This window comes from Gastrolobium bilobum, unplaced genomic scaffold (assembly GCF_033153095.1).
Source record: "Gastrolobium bilobum isolate Gb01-03AN ecotype WA unplaced genomic scaffold, APGP_CSIRO_Gbil_v1 utg2833, whole genome shotgun sequence".
In the NCBI taxonomy this organism is placed as follows: domain Eukaryota; kingdom Viridiplantae; phylum Streptophyta; class Magnoliopsida; order Fabales; family Fabaceae; genus Gastrolobium; species Gastrolobium bilobum.
In genome coordinates this window covers 206,454-231,664 of record NW_026899149.1, presented here as the reverse complement: position 1 = coordinate 231,664, position 25,211 = coordinate 206,454, and the positions used below count along the sequence as shown (strand labels likewise).

The window sequence follows — 25,211 nt, the reverse complement described above, 5'->3', positions numbered from 1 at the left end:
ACAAAGCAGCTTCATAGGTCCTTCACATCTTATTTTGAGATCCTCAAGTATAATTCTCAACCACAATAATTCACAAATGCCTTGAGCCATAGCTCGAAATTCAGCCTCTGCACTTGACTTGGCAACCACATCTTGCTTCTTACTCCTCCATGTTACTAGGTTACCACAAAGAAACATACAATAACCAATGGTAGATCGACGATCAGTCACGGATCCAGCATAGCGTCAGTATAAACTTCTAAAGAGAGATTGTCATCACGCCAGAATAACAGTCATTTACCAAGAGTGGCTTTAAGATACCGAAAAATTCTCTCCACTGCCTGCATGTGTTTTTCTTTTGGATTATGCATGAACTGACTGACAGTTCTAACAGCATAAGCTAGGTCTGGTCTAGTATGCGCCAGATATACCAGTCTTCCAACTAGCCGCTGATATTGTCCTTTATCAACTGGAGGACTCTCCTCTTCATAACTCATCTTGTGATTATGCTCAATAGGAGTATTAGAGGGTTTATACCCAAGTCTCCCTGCTTCTTTAAGAAGATCATGGACATATTTTCTCTGACTGATAAAAATTCCTTTCTTTCGATGAGCTACTTCTATCCCTAGGAAATACTTCAATCTCTCAAGGTCTTTAATTTCAAATTCAGAGGCTAGTCGTAATTGTAGAACATGTGTGATATCCCAGGAAAATAATAGTAACTTTTAAAACAATAAATTAATAATAAAAAATATATATAAATTAGTAGTAATAATAATAATGAATATATATATTATTAGGATTAGATGATAAATTGCGATTGTTTGAATTATTAATTGATTGGTCATTTATGCATTAATGTTATTATTTGATTAGTAATGTGATTTGATTAGGATGAGTAAGCAAACTTAATTTGATTAGATATGATGAGTAAGTCATGAGTCAGCGATATTTTGAGCCATAAGAAATTAAGAAGAAAAGGAAATAATTGTACGAAGCCCATATCTAAGCCCGAAACTTCAACTATAAATAAAGGCCTAGCCTAACCAAACCGAATCACTTCCATTCCTCAGCATTTCTCCTCTTCTCTTCTTCTCATCTTTCTTCTTTCAAATTTCTTTTTATTTTATTTTATTATAATTTTTCTTTGGCTATCAACCGAGCTTCTCTTCCCAAATCGCTTTTCTTCTAAAAGTTAACAAACACGGAGACCAGGTAATCCTAATCCCTAGGAAATCGTAGATTATCTTTTAAATGAAATTTGTTGCATGTAATCCTTATCTTTAGGTAGTTATATATTTGGTTTGATGTAATCCTAATCCCTAGGTACTCTTAGGTTAATTTTGTATGAAAATATTTTAGGATATCATATGAATTTTTTTATTTATTTTCGATATATATATATATATATATATATATATATATATATAAAATAATTTTATTTTGAAATAAATGATTGCTTCCCAATATGAGAATTATGATTGTGACAATATGAGGTTTATGATTTATGACAATATGAAATTTATGATACTATGAGAATTATGATAATATGAGGTTTATGATTTATGACAATATGAGATTTATGATACTATGAGAATTATGATACCATGAGATTTATGATTTTGATAATATGTGAAATTATGATTTGAAATTATGTGTGATTAAATTAATTAGTGGGAGGATAGCTTTGAGATGGTACCTTCTAAAGTGATGAACACAACCTTTGGGTTTTATGCCTTTGATATTACATGATATGACAATGATGTTTCCGTTCTTCCCAAAGTGGTATCTGGCAACAGGGTTTCTCGGGGTAGTAGTAGCAACTTTGGGAAGAGGTGTGCGCACTAGGATTTGATATTTTTGATATTGCCAATTTTGATTATACATGGCTGGCAACAGAGTTTCCCGAGTCTACCAAGGTTCTCTTCCCACTAAATAAACTTAATAAAAAGAATGTGTAATATCTTATTCGATGTGAATATATATAATGAATATTGAAATTGACATTTGATTCCATTATTATGTGATTATTATATTTGAGTTATATAAATTTTGTTTTGATTAGGATTACCACCTTTGTTGACTGTTTGTGTTTATTTGGCTCAATGATCCTTCGGGGGAGCAGATTTTCAATAAGTCAGGTTGCAAATGATGAGGCTAGCAGTGGGCAGTGAGGATAACGACTCAGAGATTTCTAGCTAGCTCTAGAGTTTAATTATTATTTTTATTTATGCATAAGACATGCTTCTTTCAGTTGAACTTTAATTGTTGGTTTTATTTTAATGTAATAAAGTTAGCCTTGCACTTGTCTATAGTACAAGTGCGACGGTAACATTTTCCAAATTTGGTTAATTTTAAATTACGAAGTTTATGATTTTAGAGATTTTGTTATTTTAATTAGAAAATTTGGGGTGTTACAACATGTCTCTCCGCAATATCATCGCCTATTATAATAATGTCATCAACATACACAAAGAGCACAATGAACTTCCCATCTTAGGAGTGCTTAAAGAAAAGTGTGTGATCTCCTTGGCTCTGTTTGTATCCTAAGGTCATCATAATCTTAGTAAATATCTCCAACCAGGCACGAGGAGACTGCTTCAATCCATACAAGGCCTTTTTTAACCTATAAACTTTATTTTCTCCATCCATGGAGTCAAAACCAAGTGGGATTTTCATGTAAACCTCTTTTTCTAACTCACCATTAAGGAAAGCATTCTTCACATCAAATTGATTTATATCTCAGTTATAATGGTCAGCAAGACTCTCACAGTATTCATCTTTGCAACTGGGGCAAAAGTTTCTTCATAATCAATGTCATAAGTCTGAGTGTAATCCTTGGCGACTAACCAAGCCTTATATCTCTCAAGAGTGCCATCAGAATTATATTTTAGGGCATAAAACCATATGTACCCTATTGCTTTCTTTTCATCAGGTCTATCAACAACCTCTCATGTTTTATTTTTCTCCAAGACATTCATCTCCTCTTGCATAGCTTGAGCCTAATTCTCATCATCTAATACTTCATGTACTGATTTTGGAATTGAGATTGAATCTAGTGCAGAAACAAAGCTTTTATGCTACACATAAAGATTAGTAGAAGAAACGAAATCGAAGATAGAGTGTTGTGTAAAAGAGGTACAAGAGGGACAAGATCATTGGATATAAGATTTTTTTCCTTTTCTTAGGGCAATGGGTAAGTCATCAGAAGCATCAGTGTTACATTCAGAAACAAGAGGTTCATCAATACTAGATTCATAAACAATAGATTCGGGACTTACCAGTGGTTCAGATGATTGAATTTGTTGGTGAGGCAGTGTGGGTTGGTTCCTCCTATGATATACCAAATCAGATGTCACAATATTCCGTATCTCCGGTGTATTTGATGGATCAGACGCAGGAGCAAGAGGTGTATGAGTAGACACGGAAGATCCAAACTCAAAGAAGGAAGGTGTAGAGTCTGCTGAAGAACTGTTCTCCCCTTGAAGATGAAGACCTGGGGAAAAGGACTCAGATTCATGAAAGGTAACATCCATAGAAACAAAAAAATTTCAACTGACAGTATGATAACACTTGTAAAGGAAGACACACTTAAGAGCCCTAGGATCAAACTTACTGCGATGTTGTTTATGAACATGGACAAAGGCAACACACCCAAACACTCACGGCTGAAGACTCCATACAATAAGAATAGAAGGAAAGAACGAAGACATGGAATGAATAGGACGAGTATTGTTAAGGACCCTTGAAGGTAAGCGGTTGATCAAAAAAGTTGCAGTTAACACAACTTCTCCCTAATAAGAACTAGGAACAGATATCTGAAAAAGTAGTGCTCTAGCAACTACAAGGAATTGCGCCAGACGTTGGTTAACGTACTCAGTACCATTATTAGATCTTAATCTTTGAATAATTTTACCAAACTGAGTCTCGATCATGTGATAAAATTGATAAATATCTCTGGTACTTCAAACTTGTCTTTAATCAAGAATATCCATGTCACTCGAGTACAATCATCAATGAAATAAACAAACCACTTTGCATATGAAATACTATGCGCTTTAGAAGGGCTCAAACATCAGAATGAATAAGAGAAAAAGGTTTAATACTTTTGATAGCACTGGAAGGAAAGGACACTCGATGGTGTTTTGCAAATTCACAAACATCGCAATGAAAGGTCTCAACTGACTGATTTAGAAACAGAGAATGAAACAATGACTTCAATAGACTAAATGGTGGGTGCCTCAAACACTTGTGATAGAGCCAAATCATAGATTCTGCAATAGAAGGATGACGTGTCATCAATAGTTGATTTTTGGTATCATTTGTAGCATATCCTGGAAGGAGATAACACAACCCACCCTACTCCTCAGCAACTCCAATTGTCTTCTTCGTGGTGAGATCCTGAATAACACAATGAGAAGGGGAAAAGGTGATAAAACAATCCAAATTAGTTGTAAGCTCACGAGTGGAGATAAGATTAGTGAAAAGCTGATGAACATAAAGAACATTTTTAAGAAACAAGGAAGGTTGAATGTGAATGTTACCAGAACCAATAACTGATTTATGGGATCCATTGGTTATGGTTATAGTATGACTACCAACAGTAGGATGATAAGAAAGAAAAGACTTAGCAAGACAAGTCATATGCTCAGTTGCACCAGAATCCAAAATCCACGAGGTTTTAAAATCAGTACAACAACCAAGAGAAGATGTAGAACGTGTGTTCTTGCCAAACAAAATCAAAGAACTGTCAGATGGCTTAAACAGATTATCAATAGCAGCCTTAAACTGCTCCAACTCCCCTTGCTGAATATTCACATATGGAGAGACATATGGAGGCTGCAGAGGCTGTGTAACAATCGAATCACCATCGAAATCGGCCAAAACGCAAAGAAAGTCAAAAACAGCAACAAAATCGACCAAATGCACATCCAAATGATGTCTGAACAAAGAGACAAGTACATATCTAGTCAGAGTAGAAAGAGACGAGCAGAACAACGGTGGTCTGAAGCGGAGACTTGTCGTCACACGCCGGTAAGTTGTCGGCGTGTGGGTGTTACGCGCAGAGAGAAAGACGGTGCTTGAGAGCGAGTCGATGGTCGGCCAGAGCTGAGCTTTTCACGGTGGGGTCGTCCAGAGGTTGTGATCCTGTCTGTGGCTGATCGAAGCACAAAAGGTCACTAGAATAGTATTTTTCAGTGATGAACAATAGCGGTTTGGACTGTTTAGGGCTGATCTGATCGTCTGTTGATTGGGAAATGTCCGTAGACTGATAGATATGAGAAAACGGAGTCAAACAATAGTCCTCTCAGTCCAAGAGGTCCTCGAAAAAAAAATTCCAGTGGCGGTTTGGTGGCGACGAGAGGCAAACAAAACGGGTTCCGTTCTAAAGGCAACAATTGTGGAAGCAGAGCCCTCAGAACCGAGAGCTCTGATACCAAGTTGAAAAGGGAAGGAAAATATATTATTGAATTGTGTATTACAACTATACAATAACTCTCTATTTAAAGAGACTAAACGACCTAATAGGCTAAGCCCAAAGAAGATTCTAGAATGAATAAATAAATAACTAATTACAATTATTTACAACAGAACCCAAACAAGAATCCTGGATAAACACAAATTATTTGAGTATATAGAAACAGAAGAAAGAACAAAAACAATTATTAAACCAAAACTGGAAGAAAAAGAAGACTAGAACAGAATGTACTCAGTGCAGTTAATGTCCAGGTTCTTTCTGCTGAGTTCAAAAGTTAGTCTCAATCCTAATCCCCATTCTCAAGGGCAAGTGCTGAAGTTCAAACTATTTCAAAATTTACAGTCTACCATCTCCCTCCATGACACCCAATGGACTGTATCTCTGGTGGAAGAAATAAAAATAGAAAATGATGATGCAGTAAGTTCGGACTTGTAAAAATACTGAGTGGAAAATAATCGAAATATAATCTTTTGAGTGGGAATGGTATTGATTAATCAATACTATTATTGAAAAAGGTTTTCAGTATATCGATATTGAAATAATTACATGAGGAATGAGGAGTATTTATACAAGAAAAAATAGCTAAGCATGACTCAGCTATGACTCACCAAACCTAATCACAATCATAAGAATGACTCAGCTATGACTCACTAAACCTAATCACAATTAATTTTAATTAATTACAATTAATCCTAACTAATAGGAAATAAAAAACAATCAATCCTAATTAATCTTAATTATTCCTAATAAATAAAAACGGAAAAATATTTGAATTTGAATTCTGATTTTCTACACTCCCCCTCAAGTTGGGAGGTAAATGTTGATCATTCCCAACTTGCCAATCAAGTCTTCAAAGGCTGGCCGGTGTAGGCCCTTAGTGAGAATATCTGCAATCTGCTCTTTGGTAGGAATATACACCATACATACACTTCCATCATCTATTTTTTCTTTGATAAAGTGGCGATCAACCTCCACATGTTTTGTTCTGTCATGGTGAACTGGATTTTGAGCAATACTGACAGCAGCCTTATTATCACAATACACTCTGACAGGTGGGGAAAAAGAGATCTTCAATTCCTCAAGGAGTCTTCTTAACCAAATTCCTTCACAAATACCATGGGCTAGAGCCCGAAATTCTGCTTCTGCACTGCTCCGGGCAAATTCTGTTTGTTTCTTACTTCTCCAGGTCACAAGATTTCTCCAAATATAGGTGCAATATCCTGAAGTGGATCTTCGGTCCAATGCAGAGCCAGCCCAATCTGCATCTGTATATATTTCAATCATCCTCTTGTGTCCCCTTTTAAAGAACAATCCTCGACCAGGGGTGTTTTTGATGTACTTCAGAATTCTACAAACTGCACTTAGGTGTTTTTCCTTAGGAGAATGCATGAATTGACTAACCATGCTAACTGCAAATGCAATATCAGGCCGAGTGTGAGATAAGTAGATCAACTTCCCCACCAATCTCTGATACTGCTCATTGTCAACTTCTTTCCCATCTTCGATTCCCAATTTAATATTGGGTTCAACTGGAGTCTCTGCTGGCTTGCACCCAAGCATTCCTGTTTCTTGTAACAGGTCTAGAATATATTTCTTCTGAGTTAAAGAAATTCCTGCCTTACTTCGAGCAACTTCCATGCCTAGGAAATATTTGAGAGATCCAAGATCCTTCAGTTCAAACTGATTAGCTAAACATTTCTTCAAAGAGCTTATCTCCTCACAATCATTACCTGTGACAATTATGTCATCAACATAAACAATGAGAATAGCAATTTTACCACCATTAGAGTGTTTTAAAAATAAAGTGTGATCAGTCTGAGCTTGGAGGAATCCTCTTCCCTTAACAGCTTGAGTAAACTTCTCAAACCACTCTGTAGGAGATTGTTTAAGACCATAGAGAGACTTTTTCAACTTGCATACTGAATCGTCTCCTTTTTCAAAACCAGGTGGTGGATCCATATAAACTTCTTCATGTAGATCACCATCCAAGAAAGCATTCTTTACATCTAATTGTTGCAAGGGCCAACCAAGATTTGCAGCAAGTGATAAAAGAACTCGGATAGTATTAAGCTTGGCAACAGGGGCAAATGTCTCTTGATAGTCTATCCCATGAGTTTGAGTGAATCCCTTAGCAACCAGTCTGGCCTTATACTTGTTGATGCTATTATCTGCATTAAACTTTATTGTGAACACCCACTTGCAACCTACTGTTTTCTTTCCTCTGGGTAATGCTACAGACTCCCAAGTTCCATTTTTGTTGAGTGCATCCATTTCTTCAAAGACTGCATTCCTCCATTTTGGATCATCAAGTGCTTCTTGGATATTTTTTGGTATTTTTGTACTGTCTAACATAGTGTTGAAAGCACGAAAACCTGGGGACAACTTTTCATATGTGATATGATGAGAAATAGGATGAGCAGTACAAGATCTAGTACCTTTTCGGAGAGCAATAGGCACATCTAGATTGGCTGTATCAGTGTTGCTGGAACTAAGACTCGAGTCAGAATCCTGGCAGTCTAGAGGCTCCTGAGGTGATTCTCGCCTGCTGTAAAACTTTCCCCATTTCCCGGGAGGATCTCCATTATCTGACACATTAACTCCCCCTGTCTTTTGCATAATGACTCCCCCTGTCTCCAACGGCAAAGGCAAAACAACAGAATCATTTGGTTTCCAAGACTTATTTTCATCAACTCCAATAGACTCCCCCTGAAGAGAAGTCGAAGGAAAAAAAGATTGTCTCTCATCAGATGTGACATCCATAGAAACAAAGACCTTACGAAGTGAAGATGAGTAACACTTGTAGCCCTTTTGGTTAGGAGGATATCCTATGAAGACACATTTAATGGACTTAGGATCGATCTTGGACCTTTGATGGGGAGGAACATGTACAAAAGCCACACAGCCAAACAACTTGGAGGAAGGGAAGAATGAGCCCGGAAAGAAGGAAATGTGTGGGTAAGACAAGATAAAGGAGATTGAAAATTTAGGACACGAGAAGGCATCCGATTGATGAGGTATGCTGCAGTCAAGACAGCTTCCCCCCACAAATATTTAGGGACATGCATGGTAAACATAAGAGCTCGAGCAACTTCAAGGAGATGTCTATTTTTTCTTTCAGCCACCCCATTTTGTTGAGGGGTGTTAGGACAAGAACTTTGATGAAGAATACCACGCTGGCTGAGATAGTTTCCAAAAACAGAATTAAAATATTTAGTACCATTGTCAGTTCGAAGAATTTGGATAGAGGTCTGGAACTAAGTTTGAACCATAGCATGAAGTTTTTAAAAATGGATGCAGCGTCAGACTTATCCTTTAGAAGGTATACCCAACATACCCTAGAGTGATCATCTATAAAAGTTATAAACCAACGAGCACCAGAGATATTTTTTTCACGGGCTGGACCCCATATATCACTATGAATCAAGGTAAATGGAGAAGAATCATGATGGACTCTAGGAGGATAAGAAACACGAGAATGTTTTGCAAGCTGACAAATATCACAAGAAAAAGAACTGGGATTTTTATTGATAAATAAGCTTGGGAACAACTTCTGAAGATAAATGAAATTTGGGTGTCCTAACCGACGATGCCACAACAAAACATCATTACAATCATCAGACAAACATACCGAGTGGTTCACAAATTTTTTTCCTTCACAAGAATCTTTTTCTAAATAATAAAGTCCTTCTTCCTCTCTAGCACTGCCAATCATCAGCCCCGAGTCCTGTTCCTGGAAAACACAAGCATTGACAGAAAACTTGGCAACACAATGTAACTCAGACGTAAGTTTGCTGATAGAGATAAGGTTACAAGTAAGAGAGGGAACATGAAGAACTGAGTTCAAAGTAATGTGTTCAGAAAGTTTAATGGATCCTTTTCCAGCAATAGTAGAGAAGCTGCCATCTGCTGTTCTTATTCGTGATTGTTGATAGTAAGGGGTATAAGAACAAAATAAGGTTGCATTACCTGTCATATGATCTGAAGCCCCTGAATCAAGAATCCATCGACTACTATTATCAACATGGAACGCTATACCTTGTTGAGCAACATTGTTGGATGGAAATTTACTTTCAATCAACATGGCTGCGTGTGGTAACGCGTAGGGCGGACGCTCCGTCCTTGCTCTAGCGCGTGGGGGCGCGTGGCTCAGCAGAATCCGATGCTCCTTCTTGAAACTTGTAGATCGGCTCCTTCTGTTTCGAATGGTGCGGATCTCGGTCGGAAATGTCGCCGGAAAAATTTTTCGACGGCTGCTGACGGCGGTGGAAAGCTGGGATTTTGCCTTCTACAGTGATTGGTAGCCTTACTTTGCTCTTGGGACTTTGTAGGAAGGGAAAATAGCCTTAATAATGGTTGAAGGTTGAGTTTTCCGGTGTTGTGCCGCCGGTTTGAAGGTGGTTGTGATGGCTGAGTTTTCTCAGGACCAACCTGCTCTGATACCATATTGAAAAAGGTTTTCAGTATATCGATATTGAAATAATTACATGAGGAATGAGGAGTATTTATACAAGAAAAAATAGCTAAGCATGACTCAACTATGACTCACCAAACCTAATCACAATCATAAGAATAACTCAGCTATGACTCACTAAACCTAATCACAATTAATTCTAATTAATTACAATTAATCCTAACTAATAGGAAATAAAAAACAATCAATCCTAATTAATCTTAATTATTCCTAATAAATAAAAACGGAAAAATATTTGAATTTGAATTCTGAATTTCTACAACTATGATAGGATTACAAATTGTCCCTATTCCAGGTGCATTAAAGTGTAAAAGCTGGAATCATTTTCAGTAACGATGTCTTAAATTTACATATTAAAAAGGAGTTTACTTGTGGAAGTCAAAAAGTCATGTCTGAATGAAAAGGAATTAGTGTGAAAATACATTTTGAGGCAATGAAAATAGGAAAGAATATGAAGTCAACGAAAAGAAATGGGGTGATCTGACATGGGCATATGTTCTTCAAGTTTGTGTGGCTAACAATATAAAAATAAAAAGGCTGATCAGTGATTTTGAGCACGCATGTGGGGCTTGAGCCCTCTACCACTGAAGAGAAAAAATGATTGAGAGTGGTTTTGCATGTGAAAGTTATCAGGTAGATAGAACACAGGTCTGGTATGCTACAGATTTTAGGTGTGACAATGTGAAGTGAGATTTGGGCATATTGGGATTTGGGTTAGTGTGAGATTTTTGAGAAGTTGATTGATTACTATTTGTGGAGCTGTAGATGTAGGCAACTTAGCAAACCAAGCTGGATTTCTTGAATGTTTATTTTTTGTTAGTGTTTTTCTTCGGTTTTATTTGATTTTCTGAAGAGGGTGAGCTTGGAGCAGTGAAAAAGCTGCTCTTTGTGACTGAAAAATCATGGGTTTGAATTCGGGATTTAATGGGTAATGGTTTTTTGTATTTGATTTTCTGCTTTGTGAGGAAATTTCCCCAATATTATGATAAAAAAAATTAAAAAAAAATCATACCAGCAATAATTTCAATAGCACTAAATGCTGCCACTTGCCCTCCTGCCAAAGCATCTTCCAGGATGAGATCAATAGGAAGCCAGTGTGAAGACCAACTATCACCAAAAGATTGACAAGCAAAAGATATCTGAGGACCAGCAGGTATGACTACATTAGACTCCAGCTTAGATTTTGTTTTGCATTCATGGGATAAAACCTCTTGAACATTTTCTGTCAAAAGCAAAAGGGTCTCTGCAGTAATATGTTTCAGATTCCTCAAAACTGAAGAGTTTGATGCAAACAGCTGCATTTGGTGAATGAAAAATCCCCAATGTGATGGCCTACAGAGATAACTTTCCTTCAATGAAGGTTCCAAAATTTTAATTGAGATTCAGTCAAATGAGTATTTAGACTGTTCACCTAGGCGATCCAAAGTGTGTCAGAATTAAGTTCTTACATGTTCCGATGAACTAAGGAAAGGATCCTTGAAGTCATCTTGTTTTGCAAAAATTCTGCAATAATCTCGATAGCCATTGCTGTATTTTCCCTCTGCAACCCCTCCTTCTGCTCAGTTTTATTTTCTCTGAAGCAGTCAGGTCCATCAATATTCATATCATGTGACCTGCTTAGCCATCTAGGCTTATTCTCTGGAGCGTGATTTAGTAACCCTTCATCATCTAATAATGCTTCGAGTAATTGCCATACAGCTGAAAAGACAAATTCAACAAGAATAACTCCTGGCTCACACACCTTTAGGCTGTATACCTGGGAAAGCTGAAGAACACCATCAATAGATTTCATAATCCTGTGATACCATTGGTATGAAACGTCATTATTAGTATTAAGAAATACACAACGAACCTTCCCCCATCCCCTGGAAAAAGGAGACAAAGAAAAATGCACTCTAAAAATTGGAATGAAACCATTAGAGCAGATTTATGTTCTCTATATTAAAAAAAAAAAATGTTCCTGTTAGAGAAGTAGGATATAAAACAATTAATGTGACCTTTACCTAAAGGTTTAAACTTTTGAGTTGAATTAGTGCTTTACAATCTCTGTAACAAAGTCACGAGTTCAATCCTCACTATCTCCTATTTTATCAATTATAATTCAATATTGTGAAGTTTCTTAATACAAGTAGGTGGACCTGTGCATTGTCTACCCTTCAAGCCCAATGAACTCTTGTGTAAGGGGGCATAGTAGAGAAGTACGATACAAAACCATTAATGTGACTTTCTCCTAACAGTTTAAGCTTTTGGATTGAATAGACAATTTACTGTTCCTTTAGATTTATAGTACCTTTAGGTTGCCACAAGCACAGGATTTAATTACAAGCATCGACGCAAGCAATTGTCAACAAGTTAACAAGTCTGCAGTAAAAGATTATAATATAAATATCTCACAGAAAACGACAAAATGCAGTCTGAGGACATAACACTGAAATCTGAAGAAAAGCCAAACCTACTTTTGCCAACAATGCACTAGATGCATTTTTTGCATATACCCTTTAGATATTTCCCAAACATCCATATCCATTATCTATCTATATAGAAAACAAATACCACTCAATCTAAATATAATATATCAAGCTCTAAAATCTTATCCCATTTCATGAGGTGAGTGGCTTGAGCCTTCGAAGGAAGGACAAACACTATGTTTAAAACAGCAACATCAACATGTAGCTTCAGGTTGACACTCGACAACATAAAGCCTACATAACAAGGCTTTCTACCACGGTAAAAAGCTTACGAGATTTACTTCATTTCTTTTAACCAAATAGCTTACTTTAGCACAATGGAGATGTTAAATAAAGTGTAATTAAGGAAATAGATCGCATATTTATCTGATTGTATGTTGTGTAATTAATTAGGTATTAGAAATTATTTGTATTTTCCTTGTTATTAGTAAGTGTAAATCCTATATATAAATGAATGTGCCATGAGGAATTCTCGAGCCATTCACAAAAATCTTTGTATCTAAACCTAGTTCATGACATGGTATCACAAGCTCTATGACTAAGTGATCTAGAGTTCGATCCTTGCCACCCTCATCCTTTTAATAAATATTGTGAAATTTCTTAGCACAGGGTAGGTGGGCATGTACATTGTCAATCATTCAAGTTGAAAGGGCTATTGCATGAGGAAGTGTATTACAAATATAATATAAAAACCATTCAAGTGTCTTCACCCAACAATTTAAGCTTTGGGGAGAGTCAGTAGCATGACAGTAGAAACAAGACATTCATTACAAAGAAACAACTTCCTTTCTAGACTTGCAAATAGTTCAAACCTAAACATACTCAATTAAGTATAAATAATATAGTAAAAATATTACGGAATTTACCATGACATGAAGACTCAATACAACATCAGTTGCTAGAATCACTGTAATTGCATCCGTTGGATTTGTTTGATTAGAATTGAACACCACTAATCATTAGTTATCTTATGATATGGTACTTACACGAAAAAATGATATGGTTCATATTCCAACCTAAATAATTCTTATTTCAAGTCCTAACCTTAATATTAAGTCAAATCGTCCTGCGTATTAGTTCAAACCTAGTGTTTACTTTACAAGATATATACATAAGGTGAAATTAGTGTTTTCCTATAATACACAGTCTCATATATTGAAGAATATGGAATATTATTCATAATTTAGATGATACACAAATGGGTTAGATATATAAACCAACTATCTTATCAGAAAAGGAAAGAAACTAGAGTCAAATTTGATACTTCTCTAAATTCTATGAAGGATAAATGACAGTAACAAGAACAAGAAACAAAGAAATGGAGAAATGAAGAAATGATTTAAGAGAACTGTGATTTTATTGCTAGGATAAAAAGATACAAGAGGAATCTTCCTCTTACAAGGGAACCAATATCCCTTACACTGATCTAGTATAAGTTACAATAATTCCCACCAAAAGACCCCTACTTAACCGTACATAACTCATATAAATAATCATAACTTCCTTACGTAAAATAACTAAGTGAATAACTACCCAGTCTCCTATCTTTACTGCAAAGACAGTGACAATTATTCCAATCATTCTAATTATTCCCAACTACAAAGACATTTGTAGTTATTCTAATCATTTCTTGGTAACTATCCCTTATCTGTATTCCTTCTGTAATACATTTTCCAAACTCGTTTATTCCCTCCATTTGCAATACCAGCCTTATCAATATCACCCTCCATTGAAACAACATTGTCTCAAGGTTGAATTCCGAAATTGATCTTGGATGGCAGAAACATCTTCCCAATAAGCTTCTTTTGGAGGCAAGTTCTGCCATTGAATCAACACTTATTGCATTGTGCTTCCTTGTTGTACCATGCTGCGTTTTCCTAGTACCTGCACTGGAAATAATTAAGGCAATTCCACTGGAAGTTCACCTAGAATATGCTCCTCAACCGGATGCTGCTCAATTGCCTGCTTTAACTATGAAGCACGAAAAACAGGATGAATTTTAGAGGCCAAAGGTAACTGCAAGTCAAAAGCTACAACACCAATGTGCTTAAGGACCAAAAAAAAAAAACCATAATATTGAGTTCCTAGTTTGGGATTTAATGTCCAGCCACATATTGTTGCCGGTGAGGACAAATTTTCAAGTAGACCCAATCACCTACACTAATAATGGATGCTCTTCTATGAGTATTTGAGTTTCTTGTCATGTGATTTCATGCCCTTGTCAAATGAAATATGAGTTATCAGAGACCTTCATCTCGATTCATAAGATTGTGTGCTACAATTTCCAGCATGATCTATCTGGGAATATATTTGGAAAGTGAGGGTGGAGGTCACCATAGATCACTTCAAAAGGGGTGCATTGTGTTGCAGATTGAAAACTAGTATTGTACCAGTATTCAGCCCAAGGAAGAAACTCCCCCCACATCTTAGGTTGCTCGGAAAAAAACAACGGAGATTGGTTTCTAGGGTACAATTAAGAACCTCCGTCTGGCCATCTATTTCTGGATAATAAGTTGTACTGAGCTTCAAATTTGTTCCTAACAGTTTAAAATTTTCTCCCAAATGTTACTAATGAATCACGATCACATACAATTGATACCGAAATACTATGCAGTCGTATATTCTCTTTTACAAACAACTAGAAATGTGTCAAATCCTTTAAATTTTGGCAATCCCACAATAAAGTCCTTACTAAGCTCCTCCCAAATAGCATTGGGAATAGGCACAGGTTGTAATAAGCCTGCTGGTCAGGTTGCTTGATATGTGTTACGTTGATACATATGACACTGTGCTAAAAAGTTGTGACAACAGCCTTCATACCAATCCACGAAGTTGATTGGGCTAATCTTCTGAAAATACGATATATTCCAGAATGTCCTCCTAAAGGCAAATAGTGAAATTCTTGCAGGAGTTTAGGAGTACAAGTGGAAGTAGCTGAAATGACAGGCCTCCCTTTATAATATAACCTGATGTTTTCCAGTGTAGAGTAAGGGTGTGAATCTAAATTTCTATCCAAATCAGCAATCATTTTAGCAAGAAAATGACCAATGAGATGCACATCCTACCAAAACGGCCTAGAAATGACTTGCAACTTTTTCTCATTGTCCCTTCTACAAAGCGCATATGCAACTTTATTAGAAGCCCCCCATCTTATACTCAATCTCAAAATCATGTTGGTAATCCTTTGCTCCAGAATTCTCCAAAGCCTCAATTCGTACTTCAATGGTGTCCATTCTTGCATAGATTTGGCAGGTCAGACAAATTGATACGTCTCTAAATTCCATGAAAGATAAAATGACAGCAACAAGAAAAAGAAACAGAGAAAATGGAGAAACACAGAAAAGATTTAAGAAAACTAGGATAGAAAGATACAAGAAGATTCATCCTCTTACAAGGGAACCAATATCCCTTACATTAATCTAGTATTAGTTTCAAATAATTCCACCAAAGGACATTTGCTTAATCGTACATAACCCATATAAATAATAATAACTCCCTTATGTAAAATAACTATTTATTGAATAACAACCCAATCTCCTATCTTAACTGCAAAGATAATTACAATTATTCCGATCATTTTAACTAATCCCAATTGCGATATATTTGCAGTTATTTTAATTATTTCCTTCTGTAATATACTTTCCAAACTGGCTTGTTCCCTCCATTTGCAATATCAATCCCCCCATTTGTAGTACCAGTTATATCAAAGTCGTATAATTTGTGAAGATTCCTATTAGAATAGAAAATTAAATAAGCCTAATTCTAGGGATACAATTTGCTATAGAATATTTCCAAATAACTCAATGAACTCAGTTTTCCACACTCCCCATCAAGCTGGTAAATAGGTATTCTCCATTCCTAGCCTAGATACAATATTGTGAAAGACCAAAATGCTCAACCCTTAGGTAAGTAAATCAGCAAGTTGACCTCTTCAGTTTTTATTTCATCAAGTATCTGTCAACCTCAATATGCTTTGTTTGACCATGTTGTACCGGATTGTGGGCTATGCTGATAGCAGACTTGTCGCTATAAATTCTCATTGGTCCATCCCACTTGATCTTCAAATCTTCAAGGATGATCTTTAACCAAAATAGTTCAGTTCACACACATCTTGAGCTGTAACTTTGAATTCTGCCTCTGCACTAAATCACGCTACCACATTCTACTTTTCACTCCTCCAAGTCACAAGATCCCCCCAAAAAAGTGCAATATCCATTTGGTGACCCAACATAATCAGCATCAATGTCTGCATTAAGTACCACACCTCCATTCTCTTAAATTAAATGTATTTTCTTGGTATTCCCTTGAGGTATTGTAATGCTCACTGTGTTGCTTGCAAATGAACTTCTCTTGAGCTATGAATGAATTGGTTAATCACACTTACTGATCTATCCTATGTCCGGTAGTGTGTGTGATAAGTCTTTCCACTAGACAGTAATACATTTCTTTGTCTGCTACAAGATCTTCCCCTACTTATCCAAGTCTTATATTAGACTCCATAGAATTACTTGCTGGTTTGCATACTGTCTTGCCTGTTTCTTTGAGGAGATCTATAACATACTTCTGTTGAAAGATAGAAATGCCCTGCATAGAATGAGCAATCTCAATTCCATACTAGTAGTTCAACCTCCATAAGGCTTTAGTCTCAAACTCCTTAGCTAAACGTTGATTCAAAATATGTTTCTCCTGTGCATCATCTCTTGTTTCTATTATATCCTTGATACACAAAGAGTACCGTTACTCCCCCTAAAGGAGAATGTTTAACAAAACACGCATGATCCCTTTGGCTTTGTTTGTATCCCATAGTCAATATAGTTCTTGCAAACCATGCTCATTGTTATCGCTTGAGCTCATACAAGGCCCTTTTCAACCTCCACATAGTATTAGTTTCCCATATTATGGTGAAACCTCCATATAAATTTCTTTTTCTAGATTTTCATGGAAGAAAGCATTCTTGACATCAAATTGTTGTCAATCCCAACCATAATTAGTTGCTAATGCCAACAATATAAATGTGTTCATATTTGCCATTGGTGTGAAGGTCTCTTGGTAATTATTTCTATAAGTTTGGGTACACTTTTTGGCTACCAATCATGTCTTATACGGTTATACCTCTCTAGCAATCCATCTGCTCTGTACTACATTGTATACACCCATTTACAACTAGGGGTGTAAATTAGTCAGGCCAAGCCTGACGTTAGCCTAAATGGGCTAGACCTATGTAAAATATTTCAAATCTAGTTTGGCTCGTTAACCTGATATAAGTTGAATTATAAGCTTGGTCTGACTTGTTTTTAAAAAATAAAAGACTTGGCCGGGCCCTATCAAGCCTTCAAAAATAGCATATTTGCCTGTCCTATTTACACATTTATTTACAACCCACAAATTTGTTCCCCTAATGGTAACTCCACTAGCTCCAAGGTTTTATTCTTTTCTTCCTTTAAACCTTTTTATGGGATAATGTAAATTTTTTGGCTTCTCTGGCAGTTTTACTTACCAATACATTTTCAGGGGTTATCTTTTATAGATTTAGAGGGGGCTAAAGAGCTCCGGAGAGCTGGGTAGTTACAGGAGGATTTCTTATGCTCCTTCTTGTAAGTTTTTATTAACAAACTCTTCTTTTATGCACACACAAAAAAAAAAAGTTAAAATAGAAACAATATCCAAAATGCTAAAAATATTCAAGAGCTTATACAACAACATTCTTCTGCTACAAATTTAGTTGGATTTGGAGCTTACTTTTCATAGTTCGGAGAATTGATATGAGATTCAAGCATAAAGGCATTTCGCTTGAGAAGTTCCATATAGAGTCTGTAAGCCGCAGGATAGAGTTTTCTGCTTGGAACAACCCTGCAGTCATAAAAAAAACAGCGAACATAATTTAACCAGTAAAAATAATAATAATAATAAAGTAAATCAGCCAAACGAGATAGATGTCAGGCAAAGCCTCCATTAAAAGATGAAGAGGTTACAGAAGACAGCTACACAGAAGTTATAGTTTCCACCCTTTCATTTCCTTGTAAACTAAGACTAGTTAACCTTTTTTTCTTTCATCTTAACCATCTACCTCACTGAAAAACTACTCTAATTGCCAAAAATTGCATAAAGAATACAAAAATTGAACAAAACGAAGGTCATAGTATGAATTCATCCATGCAAGACTTCCATATAATAAAAAATGCACATTCAAGAATCAAGAAAAAAAAAAAAAAAAAAAAAAGTGATTCGAAATGCGTTATACACAGAGGAGCACCTTACAGGTAGACGATAAAACAGGGAAAAATAAGAATGAAAAAGAGGAAAGAAAGAAAGAAAGAAAGAAAGTGGAAAGGACCTGGTGGAGAGAAGTGCGATGAGGAGCAATGGAGGGATGAGGTTGAGAGAGGAAGCTGTATGGAGAAACTTCCAAGCGGCGGGGCTGTGGTTGTCCCAAAAGAAGTGAGCGACGAAGCGGTGAGCGAGTTCGACGGAAGGGAGAGTAACGCCGGGGGAGGAGTGAAGCTTCGTCGTCAGCTCCAAAGCCAACAGGTTAGGATCAGTGTTCGTCTCCAGAGCCTCCTTCGTTTGCCGCACGAGATCGTCCCACAAGCTCTGCTCATCGCAATCGGTGATTTGCGCGGGAACCGCCATGACCATGAAACAAGAGATTCACATTCACTGAACGAAAGAAATGAGAGAGTGAAAGGTTTCCTTTTTTTTTTTTGGTAAGCTGAGAGTGAATGGTTTCTATCAGTATCGCTGATTTGAGAGAGCAGAGCACAATGCATGGGATGGGATGCTTCACTATGGCATTTTTTTTTTTTTTTTGGTATATAATATAATATTAATAATAAGTATTCTATTATGGATTTTTTTAATTTTTAATTTAAAAATAGTTTGATGTTGATGTTATATTATAATTTGAGATAGTCAACTTTATTTATGTTTTTCTATTGAACATACATTAAAACTAAGTTCATAAAAAAATATAATTGTTGACATCATATTTTCATACGGGGTGCCATTATAAAATTCAAATTATATAGAAGTAATATTTTGTTTTGTATATTGATCCGGATAAATTATAGGCCTATTAGGAGTCCAATGTCATACAAAGAAACTCAATCTCATTAAGGATTCAGAGCAAAGCGCGATGGACAACATCGCGCACGAGACGCAATGCTCTCATCGCGCAAGACAAGACGCGATGGCCATATCGCGGATAAAACTGCCTTTAAGGAAGCTAACTTAAGACCCAAGACAATTCCACCGCGCCTTTATACCTATAAACAGAAGACAGCTCCAGCTTGCCGCGACTCTACGGCTTGACATTAAGAAGATAAGGCTACTCCAATTCTAGCACTGACCTGCAGCCTAAGCCTGGCCACTCAGAGGTCATGCCGCATTACTAAAGGCGGCATCATAACCACTATATAAGCAGAGGGTACAACACCCAGGTACATTCATCTTTTACACTAATAACATACAAACTTCTGCATCTGATACTGACTTAAGCATCGAAGTGTTTTCGCAAGTACCCCATTCGGATTCATCGCACTACAACAAAGGACGGAGACATAGTAAGATCCAACTCCGATTCGAGACCTAAGACCAAGAACAATAATCCACATCTCAACCGTATGTGATTAAGTTTGATACATATTGATCAGCCCATATCGTATTTGATCTGATCATATATTTTTGAATTATTATCCGTGTAATGTTAGAAAGAAATTTGTTACAAATTATTACATATCAAACACATATTTAAGAATAATAAGAATCTTTTTTTTAGCAAATAATCTTAATTGATTCCAGTCTGGACCATTATTAGTGTGTCCTAATCGTCAAATTGACAAGGCACCTTATCAACTAATATGCAGATTTACGGGCGCAACAGCGGGTATTATTCTGCCACGCTATTGCATGCTTTGAACATGTAAAGTCCACTCTACTTGTTATCCCCAAAAAAAAAAAGAAAAAAAAAAAGAGAGAACTCCTCAGTCTAATGGAGACTTCTTTTTCCTAAGTTTTTGCATCAGAATTCTTCGAAACGCGCTCCACCTCTTACCTGTCTGACTGCAAATAACGGCCGCATCTATCGCTAAGTGAACAAGTCAGCAAAACAAACCATAAAATTTCACAAACGCATTACTCACTACACAATACAAGGAAAGAGAGAAGAAGAAAAATATTAAGATATGTAATTATAAAATTATTATTATTAATTCATTTTTATATGATTAAAATTAAAATCCTCTCACATAACATGATCATGTTAAGTAACTGTTAATAATATCCTTTTTCTTTTTCCCTTATATTGTATTGAATTGGACACCCTGTAATCGCTGTTATATAATTACTACTGCGTATTTCATGAATTTTACAATTTTTTTAAATTCGCCTATAATTTTAAAATATAAATTAAAACAAAAATATTAAAATTATATAATTAGATGAAAACATAATTACAATGTAAAGTTATAGTTCGTATTCTCATGCAACTTCACTCTCATCAATTATCCCGAGATGATCAATTAAGTATCAGGTGATAATGAGTATTAATTACAATTAATTCAGACTAAAAGGGAACAAAAAGAATGAACTACTCTTCATGCAGCACGATTCAATGGGGGAAGCTAAATAACCAAGCTTCGCCCCACAAGCCCCAAGTTGCAGAACATAAAAAAGAATTTTGACAGTCTCCGCTAGTTAACTTGCAAACAAGTGTAACCAAATTATACAAGGGCACGAAATCAAGCTCTAGAGCAGGATACTTAAAGATGAGTAAAAAGTTGAAATATTATAATAAGTCTGTTTTGCTGGGTTCAAATTAAAAAACCCAACATTCACTTAAGACGTGTCAAGAGGCTTCTCTGCACAAGTCAATTATTAAATAAAATATTTTATTAATCTCATGTTAAAAGAAATAAGTAATCTCATGTCATAGAGACAAACTTGTGAGCTCCACCACTTCAAAAATAAAAAGAAAAAAATGACACAGTTATCGAAGAGTGTGTAAGAAAGAAATTTATCACATATAACATAAGAGTAATTTTTTCTTAAAATAAAAAAGTTTCTTACAATGCCATCCATTTGAAAAAATATGGTTATTTTTTAAAGACAATATGTCAATAATCACCTCCGACATCTGACGTACTAGGCTTTGTATATATATTTATGCATTATACTTGCTTTCCATTTATTGTGATATTTCTTTGAACAGAGGCATAGAGGGCAGAATAAAGCAATGCAGATACACTAGTATCACTTTCTCACAGTAAAATTAGACAATGCTTGGACGAGAAATAAAAGGAAAAAGCAATGCAGTTACATAGCCTCGACATTTGTAAAAAGTTTCTTTCTTTAGTAGGAACTGATAACATCTATGACATTCCAGCCTCCCGAATTGCCATATAACCAAATTAACCACCCCGAGCTTCTCTCCTTGTGGCATCATGCAATAGTTCAACGTCCACCCCTTCTGGAGGCAATTGCACGTATCTCACCACCGACCCTCTAATAAAGCAGTTCCTTACAGAAAGCTGACACGAAATAGTAACATGTTATTCGTAAACCGTCAATCACAATTAAGTTGTGACCAGAATAGATAGATTAAAGTAAAACCGGCTACAACGTGAAGAATCAAAATACAATCAACATTAAAACTAGTTGGGTCATATACCAAATTAAGGGAGCCGAATATAAGCTATATAACAAATTTAACGGCAAAAGAACAGAGGTTACTTTTTTTTGCATGCAACAGGTGATGTGTGATGATTTGAGAAACTTGTATAAACATCCATTAATTCTAACTATTTAATTCCCTCGTATCCAAAGCTAAATTCTGTAATCCGTTTGCAATGATATCCTTAAAGTGAGTATCCCTCATTTATCTAGTCTATTATAGCAGCATACCTTAGTATATATCCTATCTTCTACGGTGTAAGAATATAACACAACAAACTCACATATTCACATCTTTTCTTAATGGCATACCAAACTAACCTGAAATTCAGGCCCATAGAAGTTAAAATAATGAGGCATCCCCTTCAAATGCAAAGCTATTATTCATATCCCAACATACTTCCCAATTTCCAACAGTCTACGAGATATAAGTTAAAACCATTTTAATCTTTCAATATTCATGAATAATTAACTTGACATTAAAAGGAAGGATGAGCATCAGTAGCCCCAGTCAAATTCCCAAATGTCTCCTACTATTGCTAGAATTGTGCCAATTTGTTGATTGCCTACTCTGTTTAAATGTAGATCAAGTAAAAAAATCATCACCTCCATGAATAAGTCCTTTGAGCCTTAACATTTAGAATAAACTTAAAGTAATGAAAGCAGTTTACCGGAGGCAAACATACCCACACACACCTTCAATATACATCCGTTTCATATAAACACATGAATTGCCAAGTAGAAGAAGAGTGACAAAAAGACAGACCAACCATGAAAATGAGAAACCTGATGTTGGCCCAAAAAAAGAAAACTCAAAAAAAAAAAAAAAAAAAAAAATCAACAAAGTCTTGACAATATATAATCTCATTTAATGTTTCTATTAAGAACCCAATAGACAAATTCCAAGATCCTTTGGGCTATGATTAATTTCTAAAATACAGATTACACAAATAAAATCTAGAAAACCACTATAATCAAAACATTGAAAGCATAATTTTTCTCTTTTTATTTTAATTATTTTCACTTTTGCTCAGTGCAAGGATAGTAACTATGATGAGTTAAAAGGAGAAACGGGCAACTCCTTCCTCTTTCGATTACACACAAACAGAAACCTAATGTGGAGCATATGCCACATATGAAGGACATGTTCCCTAAAAGCCATTACTAGGATAAAGCGTTAGAAGTTGAGGAATGGTAATAAGAATATAGCACTATGGCCAGGTCAAGGCAAAAAAACTATACAACAGAATTTTCAATCTGCATGGTACTGTGAGCACATATCTACATAGTTCCACTTATTCTCATCTTCTTGCCAAAGAATCATTTAAAAATCCCCTTAGATTTCTGACAGAAAAAAAAAAAAAAAAAAAAATCCCCTTTCCCTCCATTGTATCTTTTCTTTAACCAAATACTACATACCTTTAGATGAAGTCATTTGTCTCAATTTCCAAATCAAATGCTCAATAAAATCATGATCTACAGCTAAATCCATCTTCCAAAATTAACCGCACTCAGGCACCCCAATAAAAATTTGAATTCTGGTAACAGAACAATCCTATTATTTAATCTAGATGGGCACTCAAGTGCTTAAATACCTAATCAAACAATAAGCAACACTGAAACACGGATTAAATTTAAGAATAAAAAAAAAAAAAATCCTTATTTAATTTTTTTGTATTAGGTCACATTAGAGGTGTGTGAGCACCCGCATAGAGGAAGGGGGAAAGGTAGTTTGGTATCACACCCGAGTCTTAAACACTATAGCCGATTCCGATTGAGCAAAAAAGCTAGTCAGAATATCCTTATTTTTACCAAGTAGACAATTTTGACAAAATGACCCAAATACCAATATCTACGTATTAATCGCAAATTAAATTTTAAAACACCATAAACCCTACATCCGTCGCCCAAATATTCATATGATAAAGCAACTACTGAGTTTCAAACCGAACGTGTAATAGAAATAATAAAAGAATAAACCCTAGAGAGAGAGAGAGAGAGAGAGATACCATGTGTGGGTACTTGTCTTGGTCGACAACGCGAGTGTTCTCGAGCTTGATGTTGAGGTACTGATCAACAGAGTGCAATGTTCCTCTGATGGCCAAATCGTTCTTGAGCTCCACCGTTACTTCTCTCCCCACCAAATCCTTGAAGTAAGAGAAGAACAACTACACCAAAACCAAAACCATCACTGAAACGAAAATCAGAGAAATAAACCAAAACAAAAAAAGAAAAGAATATTTACCATTTTGAGATGGCGAAGAAGAAAAGATGAAACTACACTACACTGCACTACGCAGGGCGAGAGCAAAAGGAGTGTGGTCGTGGGAAAAAAAAGGGGTACAAGAATTTAACCTTGCTCGCTCGCGCTCTATTGAACCAAAATATAAATAGAAAAATTATTAATATTAAAATTTACCATTCGGACGAAATTGCCCCCGCGTCAAATTGTTCCCTCCCAAGCGCAATCGCACGGCCACAGCGCTATCGCACGTGCGCCGCACCTGCCGCACCATGCATAGTAATTAAGGTTAAGCCGAGTTATAATTAATTCTAAGAAAAGTTTAAATTAGATAAGTTTAAATTATGTTCTACTTTTTGTATTTTTAAAAACAAAATTTATATATTATATTTAAGGAAAATATTATACTTATTATCTTTTTTTCTTAGTTTCTCTTACTACCAAATCTTAACAGTTGATTTCCGTCAATCTAATGATTATAATGTATTAGAATTTAATAATTAATTAATAAGTGTGTGACCCAATACATTATAACCGTTAGATTGACGAAAATCAACGGATAAAATTTGATAATAAGAGGTATTAAAAAAAAAAATAATAAGTATAATCTCTCGGTGTATTTAAACATCGGAATATGAACGAGCATTTTATAATCAGTTTTTATCTTTCTATAATCCTAGCTATAATTAATTTTAAACTTTTACTACTGACTTTAAGATTTTAAAAAATAATATAGTATTTAAGATAAAATCTCAAAGTTAATAAAAGAAAATTCAAAATTTTATTTGATACTCCAAAATGTCAAAATCAATAACAAAGTATTCGAAACAAATTACCGATGACACTAACGGGGCGTTTGGTAGAAGGATTTTGTTAGGATTCCTGGGAAATTGAAAGTGGTAATCA

At 35.6% G+C, this 25,211-nt stretch overlaps 2 protein-coding genes across 2 annotated transcripts in view; both read right to left on the bottom strand.

Moving 5' to 3' along the window:
• The window catches only part of LOC133287732 (mediator of RNA polymerase II transcription subunit 33A-like), a 39,823-nt gene extending 20,757 nt beyond the window's left edge, over positions 1 to 19,066 (bottom strand). Inside the window, exons 1-4 of the mRNA XM_061485399.1 lie at positions 18,732 to 19,066; positions 18,137 to 18,247; positions 11,378 to 11,725; positions 10,942 to 11,261 (exon numbers count right to left, since the gene is read on the bottom strand). Coding sequence (XP_061341383.1) covers positions 10,942 to 11,261; positions 11,378 to 11,725; positions 18,137 to 18,247; positions 18,732 to 19,033 — 1,081 coding nt within the window. The 5' untranslated portion in view covers positions 19,034 to 19,066. The remainder of the gene's footprint in view (positions 1 to 10,941; positions 11,262 to 11,377; positions 11,726 to 18,136; positions 18,248 to 18,731) is intronic.
• A 2,452-nt stretch (positions 19,067 to 21,518) lies between these two features.
• On the bottom strand, positions 21,519 to 24,424 carry LOC133287683 (sm-like protein LSM2). The gene is made up of 3 exons (XM_061485340.1): positions 24,309 to 24,424; positions 24,073 to 24,231; positions 21,519 to 21,921 (listed from the first exon to the last, which is right to left on the bottom strand). The coding sequence occupies exons 1-3, from the start codon at positions 24,309 to 24,311 to the stop codon at positions 21,802 to 21,804; spliced, it is 282 nt and encodes a 93-aa protein (XP_061341324.1). The 5' UTR covers positions 24,312 to 24,424; the 3' UTR covers positions 21,519 to 21,801.
• Positions 24,425 to 25,211: the final 787 nt, after the last annotated feature.